Here is a 22456-nt window from a genome sequence, read left to right on the forward strand (position 1 = left end):
GGCATGTTGGTGGGTGCCTGTAATCCCAGCTACTCAGGAGGCTGAGGCAGGAGAATAGTTTGAACCCAGGAGGCGGGGGTTGCAGTGAGCTGAGATCACGTCACTGCACTCCAGCCTGGGCAACAAGAACAAGACTTCATTTCAAAAAAAAAAAAAAAAATCCTATACAGTATTTCTGCATATGAACAAGAGTAACTTCCCCATAATATCCCACAAAATACTTAGAAGAAGCATTTTTGATTGACATGAGGTCTACAACATGGAACAAACTAGCCCACAGGCCTTCATTAGAATCTTAGAAAAAGGTGGGGAAAAAGAAACCTAAAGTCATAACAATTCACTTTATAGGGAATGAGGGTCATATATGGCTATGCCACTGAAGGAAATCTAGAGTGTCTTCAAAATAATTCAGTCTTAACTTTGTATATCACAAGAAGTCCATGAAATAATTTGACTATGAATATTGTATCTTCCATAATATACTGTATCTTAGAGAATGTACCTATTTTACTATGTCAAGAATGAACAACAGCAATGAAAGTATTATCCATGTGCCAGTTTTAGGATCTACTCTGAGTGTCCTGAGAATAAAACATTTAAATCCACTTGCACATTTACAATAGAGATATTGATATTTCTCCATGTTCCCTTCTGGTTGCTAAGTGATTTACATTGGACAGACTCTGTTGTACTGGTAACAAAGCACTTTGGTCCACAAAGCATTTCTACAGCTCAGTGAGTCCAGAAACTCCCTTTGCTTCACCCCTTCCCTATCTTGCTTCCAAGTCAAACAGGGGCCCAGGACAAAGGTGACAGATCTGTCATCACTGCTACAGAAAACTGCTGTACATAAACCTAGCTAGTCTAACAACCCTAACATATAGTGTCAATATTAATATGACACCATATCTTCATACAAATATATGTACCTTTTCCATGTTTCTTAGAAGCTAGTTTATCATGGTGGCAGTAGGCAGAGATGTATGGAGAGGGGGCAAGTGGTAGTGACCTACCCACAGAGAAACCTCATACAATAAAATTAGACCATAATCTAGCAAAGTATGGCCATTTCATAACAACTCTGCCGTGCAAGGCTTTGAAATACGCCTGCACACAATTTCTTAACCCAAGTTTGTATTTTTATGAAAATATATTCAAGAAGTTTATTTACAAGAATATCAAAGTAGGAACTAACTATATTTAACCTCTTGCAGCAAAACAACTGCAGCTCTCCAGCTTCAATCTCAAAGTCAGCTATGCAACAAAAGGCAGAGTCTTCTATAGATCCTAACTCTGAAGAAAATGGCAAGAGTACCAGGAATATTCATGGTCACTCCTGAAGAGGGGTCCATGTGGGGGATGAAATCTGCATGTCATTTAGAAAGCACATGCCTCACTGCTCACAGCAAATTAAGGATATCTTTCCCTTGGGAATTTTCACAAAGACACATAAAAATGCTTTATGACCTGCCTTTCCTATTCAGATCACAGTTTTAGTCAATTTTTATTAATTATCGTGGAGGAAAAGTGCTTTGGGGTCTTACTCCTGGTTCAGCACCTAGGAGTCATATTTAAGGGCAAACACTCTAAATACTCATGGGCTACAATAAAACACCTCTGACCCAGAATTTTCCTCCTATTTTCCCCCTGCCTTGGAATATCAGTAAAGAATCATCAATGCCTATGCTTTGATCTAAAGCGATCAGTGTTGAAGGTTTCAGGTCACTGGAATTCCTGCGTTCAGGATAATCACTCTCACCCAGCAAATTACCAAACCTCTGTGATTTCAGCTTTATTTAACAAAAGAAAGTTATTTCTAGCAGTTTATTTCCATTGCACAACTTGACAAAAAGCACCTTATAAGAATAAGAGGCAAGAGGAAAGAAAGAGGAAATAAAAGCAAAGCAGGAAATGACTTTTGTGCTACGTCTCTAAGGTCACAGATCTGCCTGGGAAACGCACGCATGTGACACAGTTCCAGCACAAAAGCTCTTTTTCCACGAGACAAACCTCTAAGAAGTACAAAGCCTGACTCTCTGGCCTCTCCCTCTAACTCAAGTCACCGCAGTGCATTTCACCTTGACTGGGCTGTGAAGAAACTACTTTTGTAACTCCCTCACAACACCTTTCCGTGTCATGGAAACATGCCCATGCCTATATAAAGTGAAGCACACTTTCCGCATAGCCCTGCAATCACCCCACAGGAGAAAACCATCCCTCTTGCCTTGCCCATCCTATGGCCATGGTCTGCCATAGGGTTTATCATCTGTTCCCAATTTACACACCCAATTTACACTCTAGCCAGCATGTAAAAATAAGCTTTAATGCTTCTAACAGATGCCAGGGGGAGATTACAACAAAAAGAATCCAGGCAAGATACATGCTCTGGCATACATAGATACCTTTTTCTTCCGATCCCGGGACCGTTTGCGGTGTTTCCTTTTTTTCTCAGGCTCTTCTTCAGCATTGATTTCTAAATCCCTGTTTTTCTTTAATTGCGAGGCTGCATGAGCCATAATGCATTTAAAAAGATCCTCTCAAGCAGGCACGGCTTCCTTGTAAAAGGTGATATCCTCAGGCACCTTTAATCAGGCTTACAGCAGCATTCCAATCACTAGAGAGAAAGCTTTGACTAGAAGCAGGAAGATATTCACAATGCAAAGATGCTGGAGAAGCTGAAGCTTTTAAAAACCCAAATGATGATGTCCGGACTTCATCCTACACCTTCCTCTACCTGAACCTTTACAGGAGAGTGCAGCCATCGTAATGCATTTACCGTAGTGAAGAAGACAGCTGGGACAGAGGAAGCTGTATTATGGCTGTATCCCCTGCCACCAGCTGGAAGTGTCTAAGTGATTCCTCCGAAGGGGGAATGCTGCAAAGGATGCTTCTCCAAAGAGGAAGAATCAAGAGTCACCACACATGCAGAAGCAAAAATCCAGCACTAATTCTGAAAACCTATTTTAGAATCCTTTGAAAAAAAGAAAAGGCTGCAATTTATACATCACCACTAGATCTACACGGAGAATAATTTAACCCCTGATAGAATGGAGCTGTTCCTACTTTAGTTCAACTGCTGATGGTGACAAAATATATAAAATAAGATTTCAAAAAACACACTACATTTTGCTATGGAGATCCTGACTGCATTACGGGGAAAACAATGCATGTATTGCCCGTCTCAACAGTGCATCCTTTATGCTAAACTATCAGCCTAAATGCATTTTGTGGAGAAGACTACACAAGGGCTTGTTGTCTTTTAAAAACAACATGCTGATTACAACACATCATACAGAAAGATGTGAGCATGTTGGTGTATGGAACAGATGCCTGATTCATAGGAGGTTCCCCAGGACTCTCCTCTCATGGGGTCTGAGGGTCAGGAATCTGTGCCGTAATCAGTGTTTCTGAGTCAGTGAAATGCAGATTTGCTTTCATGTTAGGGTTTGCTTCAATCACCTTACTATTTTTGCCACCTGAGTTCTCAATGACCGCAGCCTCTGAATATTCATTATGTGAAGTGAAGCAGCAGCAGTGCTCAAGGCCTGCTGGGGTGTCTTCTGCTAGGATGCACACACTGGAAGAAATCTAATAAGTCGGGAGTCATTTGCACACATACTACACAGTATTCACAGTAAGTGCTTTAGCAAGAAACTGCTGAAATGTCAGGCTGGGCCTAAAACATATGAGATCTAGTAAAAAAAAAAAAAGAAAACACACACACACACACACACACACACACACACACCAATTTCACCAAGAAAATGAGCCAGGGAAAAAAAAAAGAAAAAAGATGTTCTGATGAAAAGACTTTGTTAGCATGTGCCCTTCCAATACAAAAGTCCATAACTTTGGCTGCCGGTGCATTTGATTTTGTAGGGCTGACTGTGTAGGTGTGTAAAGGACAGAGCACCAGGTTCAGTGCATCATGTGAGGATTTGGTTGGGGTTCTCTGGAGTTGTTGTTCGTCTGCTTCACAAAGAGTGCCAAGCGTGAGTTCCTGCAAACAACTTCTACTCACCATACGTCTAGATTTGGGGTTCAAAGGTCTTTCCTCTTTTCCTCTTGTAGGATGCTTTATAGTCTCTGTGGAGCAGTGATGAAAATGGGAAGGGAAATTCAGGGACCATGGCGTCCCATTCCTACTACCAATGGACTGCGCACTTCTCTGAGGCCTCAAGGCAAACTACAGGGAAACCACGCTGGTCATAGAGTTACCATGGGCCTACTATGTGCACTGATGCTCACGTGCTTGACTTCCACACAAACTGTCTTCATGAAGAAAGAGTTCTGGAAAGTTTCTCCGTTGCCTATGAAACTACACAAAAATGGGGAAAAATGAAGGTGGGGGATGAAATGTAACTCAGATCCGAAACCAGATGAAAGGTATTTGGGTCTTTGTAGTAAAAATGAGTGTTTTTCTACTAGGATATTTTACTGTATTAGTAACAGGTGGGGCAGAGTAAAACTTAAACCTTCGTATGCATTTTCCCAATATAAATAATCTTATACTTTTGAAAACATTCATACAATTTCTTTTATTTTCAGTAAGTTGAAGAGAACAGCCAGCTAAAAAGCTGGCGGCTTTCCCACTGGCTCCTGGATCATCTTTTCCTTCTTCCTTTATAGACACTAATGATACTTTAAAATATATTTAGAAGTGTGCTTGATCAAGTAACTTCTCCATCTGAGGCTGGCAAAGCACTATACTTTCTCATTGATTTCTATCGGCAAAACCATAGTTGGAAATTAGGAAAATAAGCCACAGGTATTTTTGAATGTATTTCTCTCTAGAATAATTCTTTGCTTCCCCCAAATGTTCAGAAGTTGAGAATGTGTCATGGCTTTTTAGGACTCCATAATGTGACTTTCTCGTTGCCTTGGATTTTCCCTTATCTCAGTAAGTGGTTAACCCATCAAAAATAAATCCTAAGGTATAGCTTGCTCAGATTACCTTTTTTACAGAAAATGTGATCTTTTATCTTCCATTTCTAAAGTAGAACTTTGAACAGTGACTCTACTAAGAAAGGCAACCCTGTGGGTCCTAGGTTTTGACTGATATTACTAAAGGCTAAATCCCTTTCTCTCTACACAGCAGACATCCTGACCAGTAACTCTCAAGCTCCTAGTGTACTTATTCTCAACACAAAGGCATTGACTCAAGAGAGCCACAAATGCCAGTTCCCCTCAAAACTGAATTGACAGTTTTATCAATAGTTCTAGAAAGCCTTTATTATAGCTGAAATGAAAACATTAAAAGAACTTTTAAAAACTTGATTCCTTGACTAAATTTTTATCAAAAATTTCCACTTAAATTTCAAGAACTTATGGTCATTTGGGAGATTAAAAACTAGTATGAATCTTTAAAGTTCAACTAATTGTCCAACTGGTACAAGCTCATGTGTCTGAGAAGTGGGGCAGATCCCTGGTAGCAACAAGAATGAGATACAAACATGGCCTTAGAGGAAACAAGAGTAAAAGGTTCAGTCAGGCTGATGGTCACCTCCCTCTACCGCAACTTCTCCAGTCCTACTACTTGCCATTGGCCATGAGAATGTGTACATAGGACTTGCATAGGATGGGCGTGGCCTATGCACGGAATGTCAAAGCTATTAAAAGTTGAGGGTAGGCCAGGCACGGCTGGCTCATGTCTGTAATCCCAGCACTTTGGGAGGCTGAGATGGGCAGATCACTTGAGGTCAGGAGTTCGAGACCAACCTGGTCAACATGGTGAAACCCCATCTTTACTAAAAATACAAAAATTAGCTGGGCGTGTTGGTGTGCGCCTGTAATCCCAGCTACACGGGAGGCTGACGCATGAGAATCACTTGAACCCGGGAGGTGGTGGTTGCAGTAAGCTGAGATCACACCACTGCACTCCAGTCTGGGTGACAGAGCAAGACTCCATCCCCCCGCCATCTCCAAAAAAAAAAAAAAAAGAAAAAAGAAAAAAAATTCTGAGGACAAAAATTCTTAAGTGACTTCCCTTTCTCAAGAAAAAAAGAAAGAATCTGTTCTTGTTTTAGAAAAGTCCCAGGTACAAGAATTCCTAAACCATGCTTTCAAAATATAGTACAGAGCGATCTTTCAAATTTTTATTAGCTGAAGAAATCATTCTTTGAATACATCCTACAGGACAGGTACTTATAATAAACATAACAGTGGAGCTGCATGGCTGAATGGAAAAAATGGTGTCCTGGAGCCCCAGCCCTTTGGCTCTCTCAGCCCTCCTCCAGAAGGCAGCTTTGGTGAGCACAATTTGAAAGCCACCACACTGCCTCAAAGAGCACACTGCCCCAAAGAGTCTCTGTGTTTTCCCTGCTTGTAGCTTTGTTACTAGAAGTTATGTCAAAAAAAGTGATTCTCCATGCACACGTATGTTTATTGTGGCACTATTCACAATAGCAAAGACTTGGAATTAACCCAAATGTCCGTCAGTGGCAGACTGGATTAAGAAAATGTGGCACATATACACCATGGAATACTATGCAGCCATAAAAAAGGATGAGTTTGTGTCCTTTGTAGGGACATGGATGCAGCTGGAAACCATCATTCTCAGCAAACTATCGCAAGAACAGAAAACCAAATACTGCATGTTCTCACTCATAGGTGGGAATTGAACAATAAGATCACTTGGACACAGGAAGGGGATCATCACACACCGGGTCCTATTGTGGGAAGGGGGAGAGGAAGGGATAGCATTAGGAGATATACCTAATGTAAATGATGAGTTAATGGGTGTAGTACACCAACATGGCACATGTATACATATGTAACAAACCTGCACTTTGTGTACATGTACCCTAGAACTTACAGTATTAAAAAAAAAAGTGATTCTCTCTACTAAAAATTGTCCCAAATAATTGTTTTTATTTCTTACCAGAACTAACAAGTTTCATGCAGAGTGCTTCCTGCCTGGGCATTATTAGAGCATTAATCTTCTATAAAAACAATTAAAATATCTTTCCACATTGGGCATATGGAGTAATGGGCATACTCCAGATAATATCTAGTCCAGGAATCAAACAATTGTGACTAAGTATGCCACTGAAAATAAAGCCAAATCAGTTCATTCAGATGCCTTATAGACTTTAGATACACAGCCAAGTATTTCTCCCCACTCATTTTTCACATACACCTTTTCAGGATTTCAAGACAAGCTCTAAATATTAGTTCAGTCAATTAATAACTTGACTACTCTCTCTTGTCATTTCATGTTGTGTCTCTACCTTATTAAGCTGAGTTGACACACAAACCAATAACAATATATGTGGTTTCTAGAGAGATGACACTGTCACATGGAGATTCTGAAGTTACAAGAGCTGTGCACATGTAAAAAATATTACATTGTGATATAAAGAAGGAGAAGTTGGGGAGTACATACAATAATAGAGGATGGAGGCAAGAAAGAAACTAAAGAGAGAAATGGTTCCAGGGCTGCCAGGGAGGGTGTGCCTCCTCAACCCTACTCCAGGTTCCTGGTAATGAGGCAAGTATGTGTTTTGATGGAATGAGAATGACTTTATGCTGCACCCACTTCAGTTTTCTCAGAAGCAGAGCAGCCTCGCCACAAGAGATAGTCAAAATATTTCTTCTTCACAAAGAAATCTGGATCCACGATCATTTCATTAGTTTTTGGCATCCTAGATGATACCAAAAGACCTAGAGCAGGTTTGGAACAAGGTGAAGGAACAGGAAAGAAAACAAGCACTAAAATTGTCAAGGGTTATAAATGACAAAATAAAAAACACACACCTGGAAAATTTTTAATTCACAATCTCATATCATTTTTCACTTTTAGATGAGACATATGAAGTTCTTAAAACAAAAAACTGTGACTGGATAGCACTGAGGAACTGGTAGCCATTCATATACCCCTTGTAGGGGGTGGCACCTCTGGATAACAAGCACTGGCCTTGGTGCCATCTGTCTTAGCACTTAGTCTGCCCTCTTTCCCCATCCATCTGACTATGCGGCTTGACCTCAGTGCTGGAGAGACAGCCAGCTGGTCCCAAGCACACCAGCTGCTTCTGTGACCTCACATGGGCAGACAGGGGCAGGCACATGAGGAGGCTTCCCTAAGGTCTCTCCATCACACCCACACTGGCCTGCAGAGAGGAGGAGATCCTCTGTTGTACATAGAAGTACCCCACAGCTATATCTGTGGTGTCTGTTCAACCCGAAGGAGTAGACTGGTAGTGCCTGGCAGAGTTCTGAGTGCAAAGCAGGCACCAAGAGAGGGGTGCGAGGAAGATGAACCACATGCCACTTCCTCTCCCCACTCCGGCTCTTATAAAAGGAGGCAGCTGGACTAGATGACTTCCATGACAGTCCTCACTCTTCTAGAATGCTGTGATTTATGTGAAAGGAGGGCTTCAATGTTTGCAAATTTAAAAATATACATAAGAAAGGTTTATTCAAGCAGAGTTTATTCAAGCAGAGTTTACTGTATTCTACACTGGCCAATACAGTAGCCACTAGCCATATGTGTCTACTGGGTAGGGAAATGTGAGTAGTGTAACTGGATAACTAAATATTTAGTTTTATTTAAAATTTCAAATTGATATTCAATTCAGATAGTAGAACACATGAAAGTGTGTTTGGAACAATTTGGATATGCAAATCTACTTTTCTAACTTTAAATTTTATGATATAACATACAGATCAAGTATTTCCGACAAAATTTTTGCATCCAAATTGAGACGTAAAATATATCCCAGGTTTCAAGATTTAGTACCAAAAAATGCAAAGTAGCCCAATGATTTTACATATTGATTCATGCTGAAATAATATTTTGGATACGATCAGTTAAATAAAATATATTACTAAATTAATTTCACTTTCTTAAAACTTTTTAAATGTGGCTATTCAAAATTTGAAATTAGATGCATGGCTTACACTCTATTGCTACTCGACAGCACTGGTCTAAAGAACTTACACAGTACTAACAAAAAGACAGCCCGATCAGTCAGAAATTGTCTTCCTGAAGGCAGCTATTTCATTACACCAAGCAGAGAACACTTAGCAATCAACTACTCTTCCTTCCTTCCTTCCTTCCTTCCTTCCTTCCTTCCTTCCTTCCTTTTTCTTTTTTCTTGTACAGGTGATGCATAAACATACAGTATGTTCTCAGGCACTTGTGCTGACAGAAGCATTTGTGTGCTCATGGACACATTCCCTTACCCTGCTGGTCACTGTGTTCAGCACCAGGGATGTATAGAGGAATGAGACTTCATCCTTTCCCTCAAGTTTCCATGGGCGAGAAAGACAAGGACACCAATAATTAGAACACACAGACAGGTGCTACAGAAGCAGGGGTGGGGTAATGTAAAACATAATGAAGAGGTCAGCACTCAGCACAATGCTTTCTAGGTCAGATCTCTTTTCCCTACCCATGGAACTTACAATTTCACAAGTGACCCCTTGACATTCTAGTCAACATGCTGAACTGCTTGTAACCTGAACAGAAAATACAAAACTCCCTTTATGCCCTGGCTACTGCTATTAGTGCTGGTGATACAACAGGGAATGAGGCCGATAAGGTCCCCTTTTCAGAAGCTTCAATTCTTGAATATTGAGCCAGGGAGTAAACAAATAAAAAATGAACAAGATAATTTTTGATAGTAACAAGTGCTATGAAGAAAATAAAGCAGTATGAGTGAATTGAAAGTGACCGGATGGGGAACAATTGTTTATGAACTCTTTGCTTCATTCCATGTTTAGATTCCCTAGGAAAAATAAATCATGATAGTGAGGAGCCAGCTGAATCAGGTAATTCACTCTATTAGGGTACTAATTCTCCAAAAATTGCCCTCTAAACCAAGAAATTCATTTAATAGCAAAGAGCGAATGGCTTCTCAAGTAATGTGTTCAATTCAAATATACTTATTACTGAAGATAATAGATATGCTTTGGTAACACTTATCTCTTAAACTATTTGTATAATTCTAGCTTCCATCACCTTTATTAACTTACAGCTTAGTAACAATTCAAAAAGACTGATAAAGTATAACCACTGAGTAATGAAATAAATTTTCCTGTGTAACTTGTGGAAATAAGTCTTATTGTTTCATAGCCAAATATAATATTCTATGAAATTATTTCTTCTGATAATCAATAAACTCTTGTAATTTAATGTCTATATAATAATTATATTTAAGTTGGCCAAAAGGAAATATAAGGAAAGTAACTAAGTAAGGCAAAATAGCTCTTACCCCAACTTTGTTGCTAAGTAGCTATGAGATCTTACAGAGACCTTATCCTACCTAGTTTCTGGTTCCGTATCTGTAACATGAAAGGAATTCTAAACTCTCCCAAAATACACGCTCTGTGATGCTGAAATACAATTACAGTAAGGATGAAGTGACTGATTTTTGCATCATTTTATGTTGGTGAGTTCTGATCAAGATATAAGGAAAGTAAATTCACTTTCAAAACATTTCTTTCAAGAAGCTACTAAAAGGCAAAGCTACAAAGGAGATTTTATTTGAAGATTCAGGAAATTGTCGGCCCAGGAATTATTTGCTGACCCTGTGTAGGAGGAATGGAGCAGCACATATAAGAAAGCAAAGGATCTTATCTCTAGAGAATGAAACATTTAATTCATTGACTTAGGAGGTCATACTTATAGTAGGATTAAAAAAAAAAAAACTAAACAGTACTCCAGATTCTATAATGAAAATCAGTCAAATTTCAGACTAAAACTCAGATAATAATTCTTTAGCATATTGAGGGACATATCAACCATGCAGAAATTTATGTCTAACAAAAAGACATCCTATTTTCTTGGATGTAGCACTGAGCTGACTTCCTGCCATGGAAAGGGCTACATGTAGAGTTTATAGCCTCATCCTTCTGTAGAGTGGAAATAACACCTGCTTCTTCCCTATCTTACCAGTGTGTTTCAATACCCAATGTCTATGAAGCAACACGGACATCACAGAGAACAAAAACATTAACACATAAACACAGGACATCATCCTGTTGGGGAGACAATAAGGCATATTGGCACTCAGGGTTCCTGAGTAGATTTGGGATTTGCTCTCTTCCTACTTGTCCTTGAACTCAGCAAGTGTTAGCAGGCTTTCTCTTTCATGTTGTTTTGGAAGGCACATTGGAATCAGACTAATTGAGCTTCATGTAATATGTTCCACAACTTTGCAATTTTTTCCTTGCCCTTTCATTAGATCATGCCAATATAATCACAAGAATGATAAAAGTTTGAATATTCGAAACAGCCTGTTTGGAACATAAGGTCCTATGTTTTGGAGATAAAGATGGTGAGGTCCTTTGAAAAAATACAACTCTAGAACAATTTTCTCATTCTTTCCCAAGATCTTTTAAAAAGGGTCTGAGAGTGGGACAGCATCGTTTGTAATACTGGGAGGTATTCCTTGATGCAGGCAGATTCATCCTGCTTATCTTTTGTATCTTCTAAGGCAGGAGTCAGCAAACATTTTCGTAAAGGGCCAGAGGGTAAATATTTCAGGCTCTGAAGGCTGTTTGGTCTCTGTTGCACCTAATGGACTCTGTGAAAAAGCAACCAGAGACAATATGTAAGGGTGTCAAAGTGTCTCTCTAATCTAATAAAACTTTATGGACACTGAAATTTGAATTTCATATAGCTTTCAGGTATTACCAAATATACTTCTTCTTAATTTGTTTCTAACCATTTAAAGTGTAAATAACATTCTTAGCCTTCAGGCTATATCAAAATAAGGCTGGATCTGGCCTGCAGGCCTATTTGCTGACTGCTTGTCTGAGGTATCACACTGTTAATAACATCATTCTGAGGGTCTTTAGGAAAGGGCGAATGGACAGCATGGTCAAAACTTGGTGCTTGGAATATTTATGGGTACATTCATGTATATGTGCATACTGTATGCATATACACATAGGTACATGTGCATACATGTATGTATACATGTGTGGATGTGTGTATTTACATAAATCCCATGAAAATTTGTCCTTTGGATTTGAACATGATAGCCAACATGTCAGTGATGGAAAAACATATGTTGCTATGCACATTTTCTATACCAGGTCCACACAGATAACATTTCTTTAATTCACTCATTTAACAAATATTTATTGGGTACCTCCCTTAAGGAAGCAGCATAATCCTATACATTATTTAAGACACCCAAACTCAACAAATGCTCAGCAAGCATAAGAAAACAAAGTACAGGTGATTGCATATGGCATTCACTCAATGGGCATCTTCCCTGGGTGAACCTCCAACAGTATCATAAACATGATGCTGTGTATGCAATGCATAGGATATCTGGTTCACTATGTCCGGTTCCTCCCTTAGGGTGGGAAGAGGGCATAGGAAGTTCTGATGCTTTGTATTTTAAATGTAATTTCCTATCATACACTATACATATCTTACTTCAATTACTTTGTAGAGCACATAAATTACTCCAATAACTTATAGGGCAACACAAAGGAATACACAGATATTTATGGGGTATCTCCTATGTATGTAATACTGTACTAAACCCAGTGAAAATTAAAGAGAAAATGCATAATCTTTTTAAAAATCAGAATCATGATTACAGACTTACAGGCTTCATTTTGGCATTATTTCATCAAAAAAACCAAACTTGGAGGTTTGTCAACAGTTAATGAGTGATGCAAATTTTAAAAAATTATCTGGCATTAAAGATGTGGAAGCTATGGAAAGAATGAGCTCAGGTCTGTGACCTAAAAGAAACTAACTACACTGAAAGCGAATACTTTGTCCTTTAAGAAATGTAAGATGTTTGTTCCCCTTCTCTCACCCCATCCTCCTCCCTCCCACCACGCATGCACAAAATTGTTATTCAGAGAAAGGGAAGGGCCAGATGGTTTTGGGGATTAGCAATGAGGAAAGGCCCAAGTTTCACCTCAAGGTTGTTATTAAATTCTAGTTCAGATTGGCAGGGATACAAAACCAGGGCCACGGAGAGCTCTCTGGGAGTCTTGGTCCAGTTCCTAATGAGCAGGTGTTGACATGGAACAAGCTGCCTGAACAACGGAGCTGCAGGCAAGGAGCCGCTACAGTTACCCAGGTGGACTGAATCTGCCCCAGTGCTTCTGCTGGCACAAGAAACCTTGCACTAAACTCCGTACACTCAGCCATCAGTATCTAGGTTTTGCTCCTTCCCGCAACAAACCGAATAATTTAATGAAAAAATTTAAACTGTGGTCTTTTCTGCAGAGGTGGTGATATTGCAACACTTAGCTCCACTCTAAAAATTCTTTCCAGCATACATCTAATTTAAATCAAATTTAATTTGGGTTACAGAAAGTTTCAATACCCCTGGACATTACCGAGTGTCCATCACATTAACCCTTTTCTAGATGAAAATTCGCTTGAACAATCTATTCAATTAAAATAAAATATAAATCAAAACCTCCAATACAATGTGTGTGTGTGTGTGTGTGTGTGTGTGTGTGCAGCCATGGCACTAAAATCTAGTAAGATTTGGTTAAAATTTGTACTACACCAGTGATAATAGTAGGATTTACTAAATAGAAATACCGTTTTACTATATGTAATGGATATTACTTTGTCAGTGAGTTCTTCAGTGAGACTGGTGAGACGAGCCCAGGATAACAACCAGTGGTTTAACACAGATGCAATATTTGTGTCTATTTTTAACAATAATTTTCTAGCCAATTAGAGTTTTTAAAAAGATTTCAGATCCTATGAATAGGAGTTATGGGAAAGGAATAAGAATGCTGATTCGGCTTCCAACCAAAACTCTTCACAAGGCTTTCTTGCAATAATGGCAAATTAAAACAAAATCATCATGCTTATTAAAAAAGAATTGCCCCATTTTATGAGTACTTGTGAGTATTAACAGCAGAAACAACAATCCTAAGGTAACTACTGCATTTCATGATAGCATGTTCTATCAAGGTGGCAATAAAACCAGTCTTGGGGATAAGCAGATCACTCCAAAGGGTTTTTTTTGTTTGTTTTTCTTTGTGTTTTTTTTTTTTACATTACAATAAAAACTTTATTTATAAAAGCAGGTGAACAGTCTGCAGGTGCAGTTTGCCTTTAGATTCTAAAGAAACAAGTCTTGCTTCAGCTTAGGGGAATTTCCTGTCATATCTTGAATTATATTTTATTTTTTAATTTTTAAGTTCTGGGGTACATGTGCAGGATGTTCAGGTTTGTTACACAGGTAGACGTGTGCCATGGCGGTTTCTGCACCTACCAACCCATCACCCAGGTGTTAAGCCCAGCATGCATTAACTATTTTTCCCAATGCTCTCCCTCTCCCCACCCCACTCCCCAACAGGCCCCAGTGTGTGAAGTGACTCTGTAGGCTTTCTAAAGCTCAAGAGCTCCTCCTGTATTGAGGGTGGCAACAAAAAAATAAAAATAATTTTGAAAACTGTGGCTGTGTGGAGCTTTTCTGTAAAAGTCATTTTATTCATTTTTCCTGTCTTCAACATATATTCATTCTAAAAATTTCAAATCATGGATTTAAAAATCAGAAAATGTAAGTCAGTCACAGAAAGACAAATCCTGCATGATTCCACCATATGAGGTATCGAAAACAGTCAACTTCACAGAATCAAAAGAGTGGAAGGGCAGTTCTCAGGGACTGCGGAGAGTGGGAAATGGAGGTTATTAATCAATGGGCATAAAATTTTGGTCCAGCAACATGAATAAGCACTGGAGACTTGCTGTACACCTTTGCACTGATAGTCAACGATACTACACTGTACTGTAAAGAGGATAAAGCTCATGGTAAGTGTTCTCACCACAGGAAAATAAAAATTAAAAACTGCCACTTAAAAAGCACAGGATAAATAAAAGGAAAATTTCAACTAGGAAGAATTTTTTAAAAATCATATTGCCACTGCTCAGAAATGAGTACCATTAGTATTTTGTTGTATATTATTCCAAGTCCCTCTTTGTGTTTATATGTATTTAAATGTAACTATTTTATCAAGAATATAATCATTCAAGTAGCTTTATAATCTGCTTTAAAATGTATTATGTGTTAATGCAGATAACGAATATCCATGCAAATCACTAAGTCCTCTTCTATAACTTTTAAAAGGTTATATAATATTCCATGTGATGTACATGTCATTTTTTAAACCAGTCCCCTTCTATTATACATTTAGATTGCTCCAATTTTTTTATGAGAGAAACAATGCTATATATGACCACTTATTTCAGATGAGTTCACACACCCATTAAGTAACTTAGGATAAATTTCTGGAGGTAGATTTCAGGAAAGGTGAAATCAACCTGACTTAATGGCTAGGCTAAAATATTTATTTAGAGACTGGTGGAATTAAACTGTACTTCTATCATCCCATTCCCAACTCTACTAATATATTCTCTGTCCAAGAATCTTCTGTGACAGTTTGCAGACAGAACAGGGACCTGGAGAAATATATTATCTATGCTATGTTTCATTTTACTTACAACTTATTAACAGCTGTAAATCATTTAAAACCCAAGCTGTTTCTTAAACCCAAAGTCACTATATTCATGAAAATATTTACCAGTGCCACATTTTGAATTATTCAAGTATTATGGATCATAGAGTAGTAACACTAATCAAAAAAGAGCTTAGAACTATACTGGTTTGGGGTTGTGTGGATAACCAAAATAAATGATTTATAAAACTAATAATATAAACAATAAAAAAAATGCATAAGTATTAATAGGGGAAATGGTTTTGATGAGACACCAAAGAACTTACTGCTCAGTAAGGCCCTGGGAAGATGCCTGAGGATTACTGTATCGTAACATTGACGGTAACATTAGACTACTTACATGAACTGTTAAATTCATAACAAATGGTGTATACAATTGTAATATGCCTTAACATGCAGGAGATTGAAATAAACGATCCTATATGCACACACAGTTGGAATTGTTGGTGAACTATGTTTTTCCTCCCTATAAGTTTGAGTTGTTTATGTGACTGACTTTAGGCAATACAATGTATAGAAAAGAACAAAAGCAATTTTGCACTAGTCCAAGCCTACGCCTCAAGAGAATTTGTACACTTCCATTCTGTTTAGGAACATGGCCAAGCTACAGTATGAAAAAGCCTGGGTTAGCCTGGTAGATAATCAGAGACATGTGGCTCATCACCCCATACCCCAGAAAATAGCCAGCCAGCACCGTCACCCAGCAGACTGGCAGGTAACCAAAGACCCTGTTTGTGGGAACCTGCCTGAACCACAAGAACTGCCTGGCTGATCCCAGCCTAGTGGTCTGCCTAGAGTTACACAAATGGTTATTATTTTAAACCACTAAGTTTGGGGTAGTTTGTTATGCAGTGCAAGTAACTGATACCAAAAAAGGCTGAGAGTATGAATCACAAATACTAGGTGTAAAAGAGGGACTATCACTACAAAGCGTATAGATATTAAAAAGGAAAGTAAATATTATGAACTTTATGTTGATAAATTGAAAATTTAGATAAAATGAATATATTTCTCAAAAAATTGCAAATTATCAAAACTGACACAAGATGAAAAGGAAAATCTAAGGAGCCTATGTAAAAATGGAAATTACTACAAAAACAATCATTACAAAAACAATTACACAAAGAAAATTCCACACCTATATGGTTTTGCTGGTGGTTTCTATTGAACACTTTGGGGGAAAAAATCAATATCACACCAACTGTTTCAGAAAATAGAGCAAATGAGGACACTTCAATTGTGTTATGAGGCCAGCATAATCTTTGCACCAAACTTAGTAAACAAATTAAAAATATGTATACATACACAACCCAGGCTGATCTCTCTCATTGAGAGAAATGTAAAAATCCTTTACAAAATATTAGCAAAATCAAATTGAATAAAGTGAGGCTTATCCCAGAATACAAGCTTGGTTTACACATATTGGTGAAATGCTGAATGCTTTTCCTCTAAGACTAACAAAAGTATTGGCACTCTTATTATTATTATTTTTTTTTATATTGAGATAGAGTCTTGCTCTGTTGCCCAGGCTGGAGTGCAGTGGCTCAATCTCGGCTCACTGCAAACTCCGCCTCCCGGGTTCACGCCATTCTCCTGAGTATTGGCACTCTTACTACTTCTCTTCAACATTATACATCAGACCTTAGACAGTATACTAAGGCAAAGAAAAGAGAGCCACAAGATTGGAGAGGAAGAGCAAAACTAGCTCTTTTTACATATGACATGATGGTTAACATAGAAAATCCTAAATAATTTATGAAACAACTCCTAGAACTAAAAAGTGTATTTAGCTTGGTTTCAGGATACAAGATCAACATACAGAAATCAGTTGTATTTTGTATGATGGCTGCAAGTGATTGGAAAATCAAATTTAAAAAAGAACAGTTCTACTTTTGAAAATACCAAAAACCATAAAGTACTTTGGATAAATTTAATGAAAGACGTGTAAATCCTCCACATTGTGAACTATAATCATCGCTGAGAGAAATTAAAGATCTACATTAAGGTAGAAATCTACTACACTCAAGGATTGCAAGATCCAATATTATTAAAATGAAAATTATCCTCAGAACTGTAGATTCAACATGATCCAGTCATAACACCACAAGGATTTTTTTTTTTAAAAAAATAGACAAACTTATTATAAAACTTGTATGTGAATGTAAAGAACTTTGACTATCCAAAACAATCTTTAAAAATAATAACAAAGTTGAAAGAGTGACACTACCTGAATTTAAAATTTACTATTATAGAAAGAAACAATAATCAAGACAGCATGGTACTGGCATTAAGATAGACACAAAGATCAATGCAAGGGAAATAGACTTGCACTTATATCATTGATTTATTTTCAACAAAGGCACCAAAGCAATTCAATAAGGAAAATGATCTGAACAAATCATGTAAAACAACAGAATACCCATATGAATAAATATGAACCTCAACTCCTACTTTACACACTACAAGTAATCCAAGAAAAATCATACATCTAGACATAAAAACTAAACTCTAAAGCATTTAGAAGAAAACATAGGAAAATACCTTCACAACATGGGGTAGGCAGACGTTTCTTAAGACAGAAGGACTGTCTTAAGGACATTAGGACATAGTAGTCACAAAATTTTAAAAAAAAGTATGTTAGACTTTGTTAAAATTTAAAGCTTCTGTACTTCAAAGGTCACTGTTAAGAAAATGAATAGGCCACAAGTGGAAGAAAATATTCTGAAGAATATATCCGACCAAGGATCAGTGTCCAGAAAATATAAGTGTCTCCAACAAATCAAAACTAAAAAGATAAACAACCCAGTTAAAAAATGAACATTAGACTTTAACAGACATCTACAAATTGGTCAATACATAAAAAGTTGGGGACTAATGCAAATGAAGTCTGACATGAGATACTACTATCAACTACCAGAAAGGCTAAAATTAAAGACCGACAACACCAAATGTTGGCAAGGATGTAAAACAACCAGAACTCTAATATGTTGTGAGTGGAGGGTGTGAAACTGCACAACCACTTGGAAAAAACATTTGGCAGTTTCTTATAAAATAATACAAACATCTACCCTATAACCTAGCAATTCCACATCTAGATGTTTCCACAAGAGACAGAAAACATATGCCCAAGAACACGTGCATAAGAATGTTTATGGAAGGCTTTATTTGGAACAAAAAATTAAAACCAGCCCAGATGTTAATTAACAAGTGAATGGGTAAACAAACTGTGGTGTATTCATACAATTAATCTTAAAGAAGAAGGAAAAAAACCCCTACTGTTACTGAGCATATTATGCTGAGTAAAAGAAGCCTTTCTCAAATGAGTATATAGTGTATGTTCCATTTACATGAAGTTCTAAAACAGGCAAAACTAATCTATAGTGAAAAAAATCAGAACAGAGGTTGCTCCTGGGAGTGGAGTGAGGTGGGTATTGACTGGGAAGGAAGAAAATTTTCTGGGGTTATAGTAAAGTTTTGTGTCTCAAAAAAGTCTGTGTTACCAAGTATATGCTTTTGCCAACATTCATCAAATGGTACATTTAAGTTTTGTGTATTTCATTGTGTGTAAATTTTACCTAAGAAAAAACTAAATAAATACCTCCAACTAATGACAACATGCAAGCTAATGTGTTTATGGTGAATTTTACTGACATCTATGTATTGAAATACATAAAAAGATAAATTGATGAATGCATAGAGAGATTGACAGGTGGGTATATAGGTAATAAAATAAATACAGCAAAATGTTAATTGTAGAATCTAAGGGCAGGTATATGTGCATTCACTGTATATTCTTTCACTTTTTTTGTTTTACATTTGAAAATTCTCCTAACAGCATGTTGGAAGAAAAAGCAACCAATACTATATGGTAGACCTTTTTTCAGTTTACGTACAATTTTCATATACAACAGGTTACATTTTTATAACACTGTACATTAGACAAGGCCAGCAACATTATCTCTGTTTTCTTGTGGAAGAAACTCTCAAAGAGGACCTTGCTCAAAGTGTCAGGGCAGTAAAAGGGGTCAAACTTTTTCTGTCATCAAACTTTCTGTAAAGGGCTATATAGTAGCTATTTTAGACTTTCCAGACCATACAGAATATCAAATCAATTGAACTCTGCTTTTGTAGCATGAAAGCAGCCATAGATGATACGTAAATGGACATGGCTGCATTCCAATAAAACTTTATTTCCAAAAACAGGCAGGCACTAGATTTGGGTCATAGGTTGTAGTTTGCTGACCCCTAGATCAGCGGTCCCCAACCTTTTTGGCACAAGAGACTGGTTTCATAAATGACAATTTTCCCACGGATGGGGACATGGGGTGGTTGGGAGATGGTTTCAGAATGAAACTGTTTCACCTTAGATCATCAGGCATTAGTTAGATTCTCATAATGGGCAAGCGATCTAGATCCCTCACACGTGCATTTCACAATAGGGTTTGTGCTCCTCTGAGACTCTAATGCCACTGCTGATCTGACAGGAGGTGGAGCATAGGCGATAATGCTCGCTCACCTCCTGCTGTGTGGTCCAGTTCCTAACAAGCCCACAGACTGGTACCAGTCCAGGGCCTGGGGGCTGGGGGTTCCTGCCCTAGATAAGTTAGGTTTTCTCATTAAAGGTTACCAATAAAAGGATTGACTTAGAGTCAGATTAATCTGGTTTTTGACTATCACTTGGGGTTATTAAGGCCGATAAATTAGATAACTCTTATAAAGTAACTAGCACAGTGCCTGTTTTATAGCAGATATTTGGTAAATGTTAGGTGTTTTTTTTCTGTTTTCATTACCTTGCCTTTTCCTCATTCACCATTTTTGCCACCAAATCTTTCACCCGGGCAAATTATAACAGGAAAGCAAGCCGTTTAATGTCATTTGACCAAATTAAACAGCCATAATAGATCTTTTGTTCAGTCAATCTATAATAGTTGCACTATAAATGGAAATATATCATTTTCCCTGCATTTTCTAGGCAAACTTTCAGATAGAAATTCATTGAGAACCCTGCAGATTTTCTACTCTGTTGTATGACATGAAAGTCCCAGTTACTCTTTCTCACTCTAAACTACAGCAAACAAATTGGTTAACCCAAGCTTTTGAGTTTCTCTCAGGTCATTTCTGTAATCCACATTATTTCTTTATTTCTTGGTGCCAAGCTGTATATTCAAAATCCCACTGAAAATTGGTCTTTTCTTGAAGCATGTGGCACCTCTAAACTCTTATTTCTGGCCTCTCTCCAAATACCTTGAAGGAAACAGAGGCAGGAAAATGTTAGTGATAATTATAATTTATTCTCCTCTACAAAATTGTGAGGATGCAAATTATCCAACCATTTCTCAACTAATATATCAATGGACAAAGTTGCAAGGGTATATGTGAGTGTTATGTTACAAGGGAAGAGACATCATCCACTTTCTTTAATGGCTTACAAAAATAATACCATCATAGCAATAATAGATCCATTTAATAAGTATTATGTGCCAAGCACTGTGCTAAGTAATTCATTCATTCATTCATTTACACATTCATCAATGTGTATGGAAAAACTGCTATAGGATTTATATAAACCATCCTATGACTTCATAATTCCTGTTTTACAAATTGTGTAAACTGAGGCTCAAGAGTGATTAAATAACTTTCACATAGTGCTCAGAAATGGCACAAATCAGATAGAGCAAATTATCTGAAGACTTTCAATAAATATTATGACTGGATATTTTATGTCACATATTTAATGAATTTCTGCCCTTTTGAAGCAATACAAAACGATGCTACACTTTTCTAGTGTGTTTGTCCCATCTCTGCCACTTGATTATTTCTGTGAAGAATGAATGAGGCGGCTCATACCTTAGCCTACCCTGACTGTGTCTCCCATACTCTGCAGGCAGTGGATAATCAATAACTTTTGCTGACTTGTCCCTACCCCTGTTGCCATCGGCTCAGGCAACTTACTTTCCAACACACCTATGTGATGTTTTCTCATTTTCTTCCTGGCCTCTCTGGAATAAATCCATGGAAGGCAATAGAATAAGGAATTCCCTTTCCTAAGAAATACTCTTTCCATTTTGAACTTTCTGCTATACTCTATCAACCTGACTGCTTATGATTTCTCTGCCACTGCAGTATAGTTTGGACCTGTGTCCCCATCCGTGGTCAATTGTCAACCCCATCATGTTTAATTGTCAACCCCAGTGTTGGGGTGTGGCTTGGTGGGAGGTGATTGGATCATGGGGACAGAGTTCTCATGAATGGTTTAGCACCATCCCCTCTTCCTACTGTAGGTGAGGGCATTCTCATGAGATTCGGTTGCTTAAAAGCGTATGGCACCCCCTCCCCAACCTTCCTCCTGATCCGGCCATGTGAAGATGCTCGCTCCTGCTTTGTCTTCTGCTATAAGTAAAAGCTCCCGGAGGCCTCCCCAGCCATGCTTCCTGTACCGCCTGCAGAACCAGGAGCCAATTAAACCTCTTTTCTTATAAATTACCCAGTCTCAGGCATCTCTTTATAGCAACATGAGGATGAACTAATACACACTGTAACAAGAAAGAATAACTCTAGAGAAATGAGCAGTAAAGATCTCAACATAAAAGAAAGTACCAATCTCTTTACTCCTTTGCAGACCAATGTGCCATCTCAAGAAATCCTTTCCCCTAGTGCATACACAGAAAATGCTTCTGTCACTGGGCCTGATACGGAAGCTTTCCTCCTGCAGTTGGGTTTTGACTTTCTTTTCCTCTTCTTCCCTCCTCCCAAACTCCTCAGCCAGACTTTTATATGAACTCAGCTCCTTCTGAGTAAAGATGTGGTTCTGAGTTCAGTTAATAACACTGGGCACATTAACTAATTAACAAGAGTAAGGAGTTCAGAAAACAGGCATGGAGCAACGCTATCATTATGTGGCTTCTGCCTGACTCTGCTGTCCCCCTTAAGCAGGCAGCGATGTCAATATATCTGGGAAGGCAAAGTGAAAATCCTTACTACAAGTTGCCTGTTGAGTTCAAAT

General features: G+C 38.0%; 1 protein-coding gene across 31 annotated transcripts in view; it reads right to left on the minus strand.

Annotated features, from left to right (window-relative positions):
* The window catches only part of ANK3 (ankyrin 3), a 704392-nt gene that overhangs the window by 357625 nt on the left and 324311 nt on the right, over positions 1-22456 (minus strand). For 21 of the 31 annotated variants that reach the window (XM_031652653.1, XM_031652651.1, XM_031652649.1 and 18 more), the window contains exon 1: positions 2403-5715. The exons of 4 other annotated variants lie outside the window; for them this stretch is intronic. In XM_031652653.1, the coding sequence (XP_031508513.1) occupies positions 2403-2516 (114 nt within the window). In that variant the 5' untranslated portion in view covers positions 2517-5715. Of the gene's footprint in view, positions 1-2402; positions 5717-22456 lie in introns of those variants that run through there. 6 more of the 31 variants (XM_031652640.1, XM_031652645.1, XM_021944027.2 and 3 more) reach the window with 4 other exon arrangements.

The sequence above is a fragment of the Papio anubis genome, chromosome 11 (assembly GCF_008728515.1).
Source record: "Papio anubis isolate 15944 chromosome 11, Panubis1.0, whole genome shotgun sequence".
Lineage (NCBI taxonomy): Eukaryota > Metazoa > Chordata > Mammalia > Primates > Cercopithecidae > Papio > Papio anubis.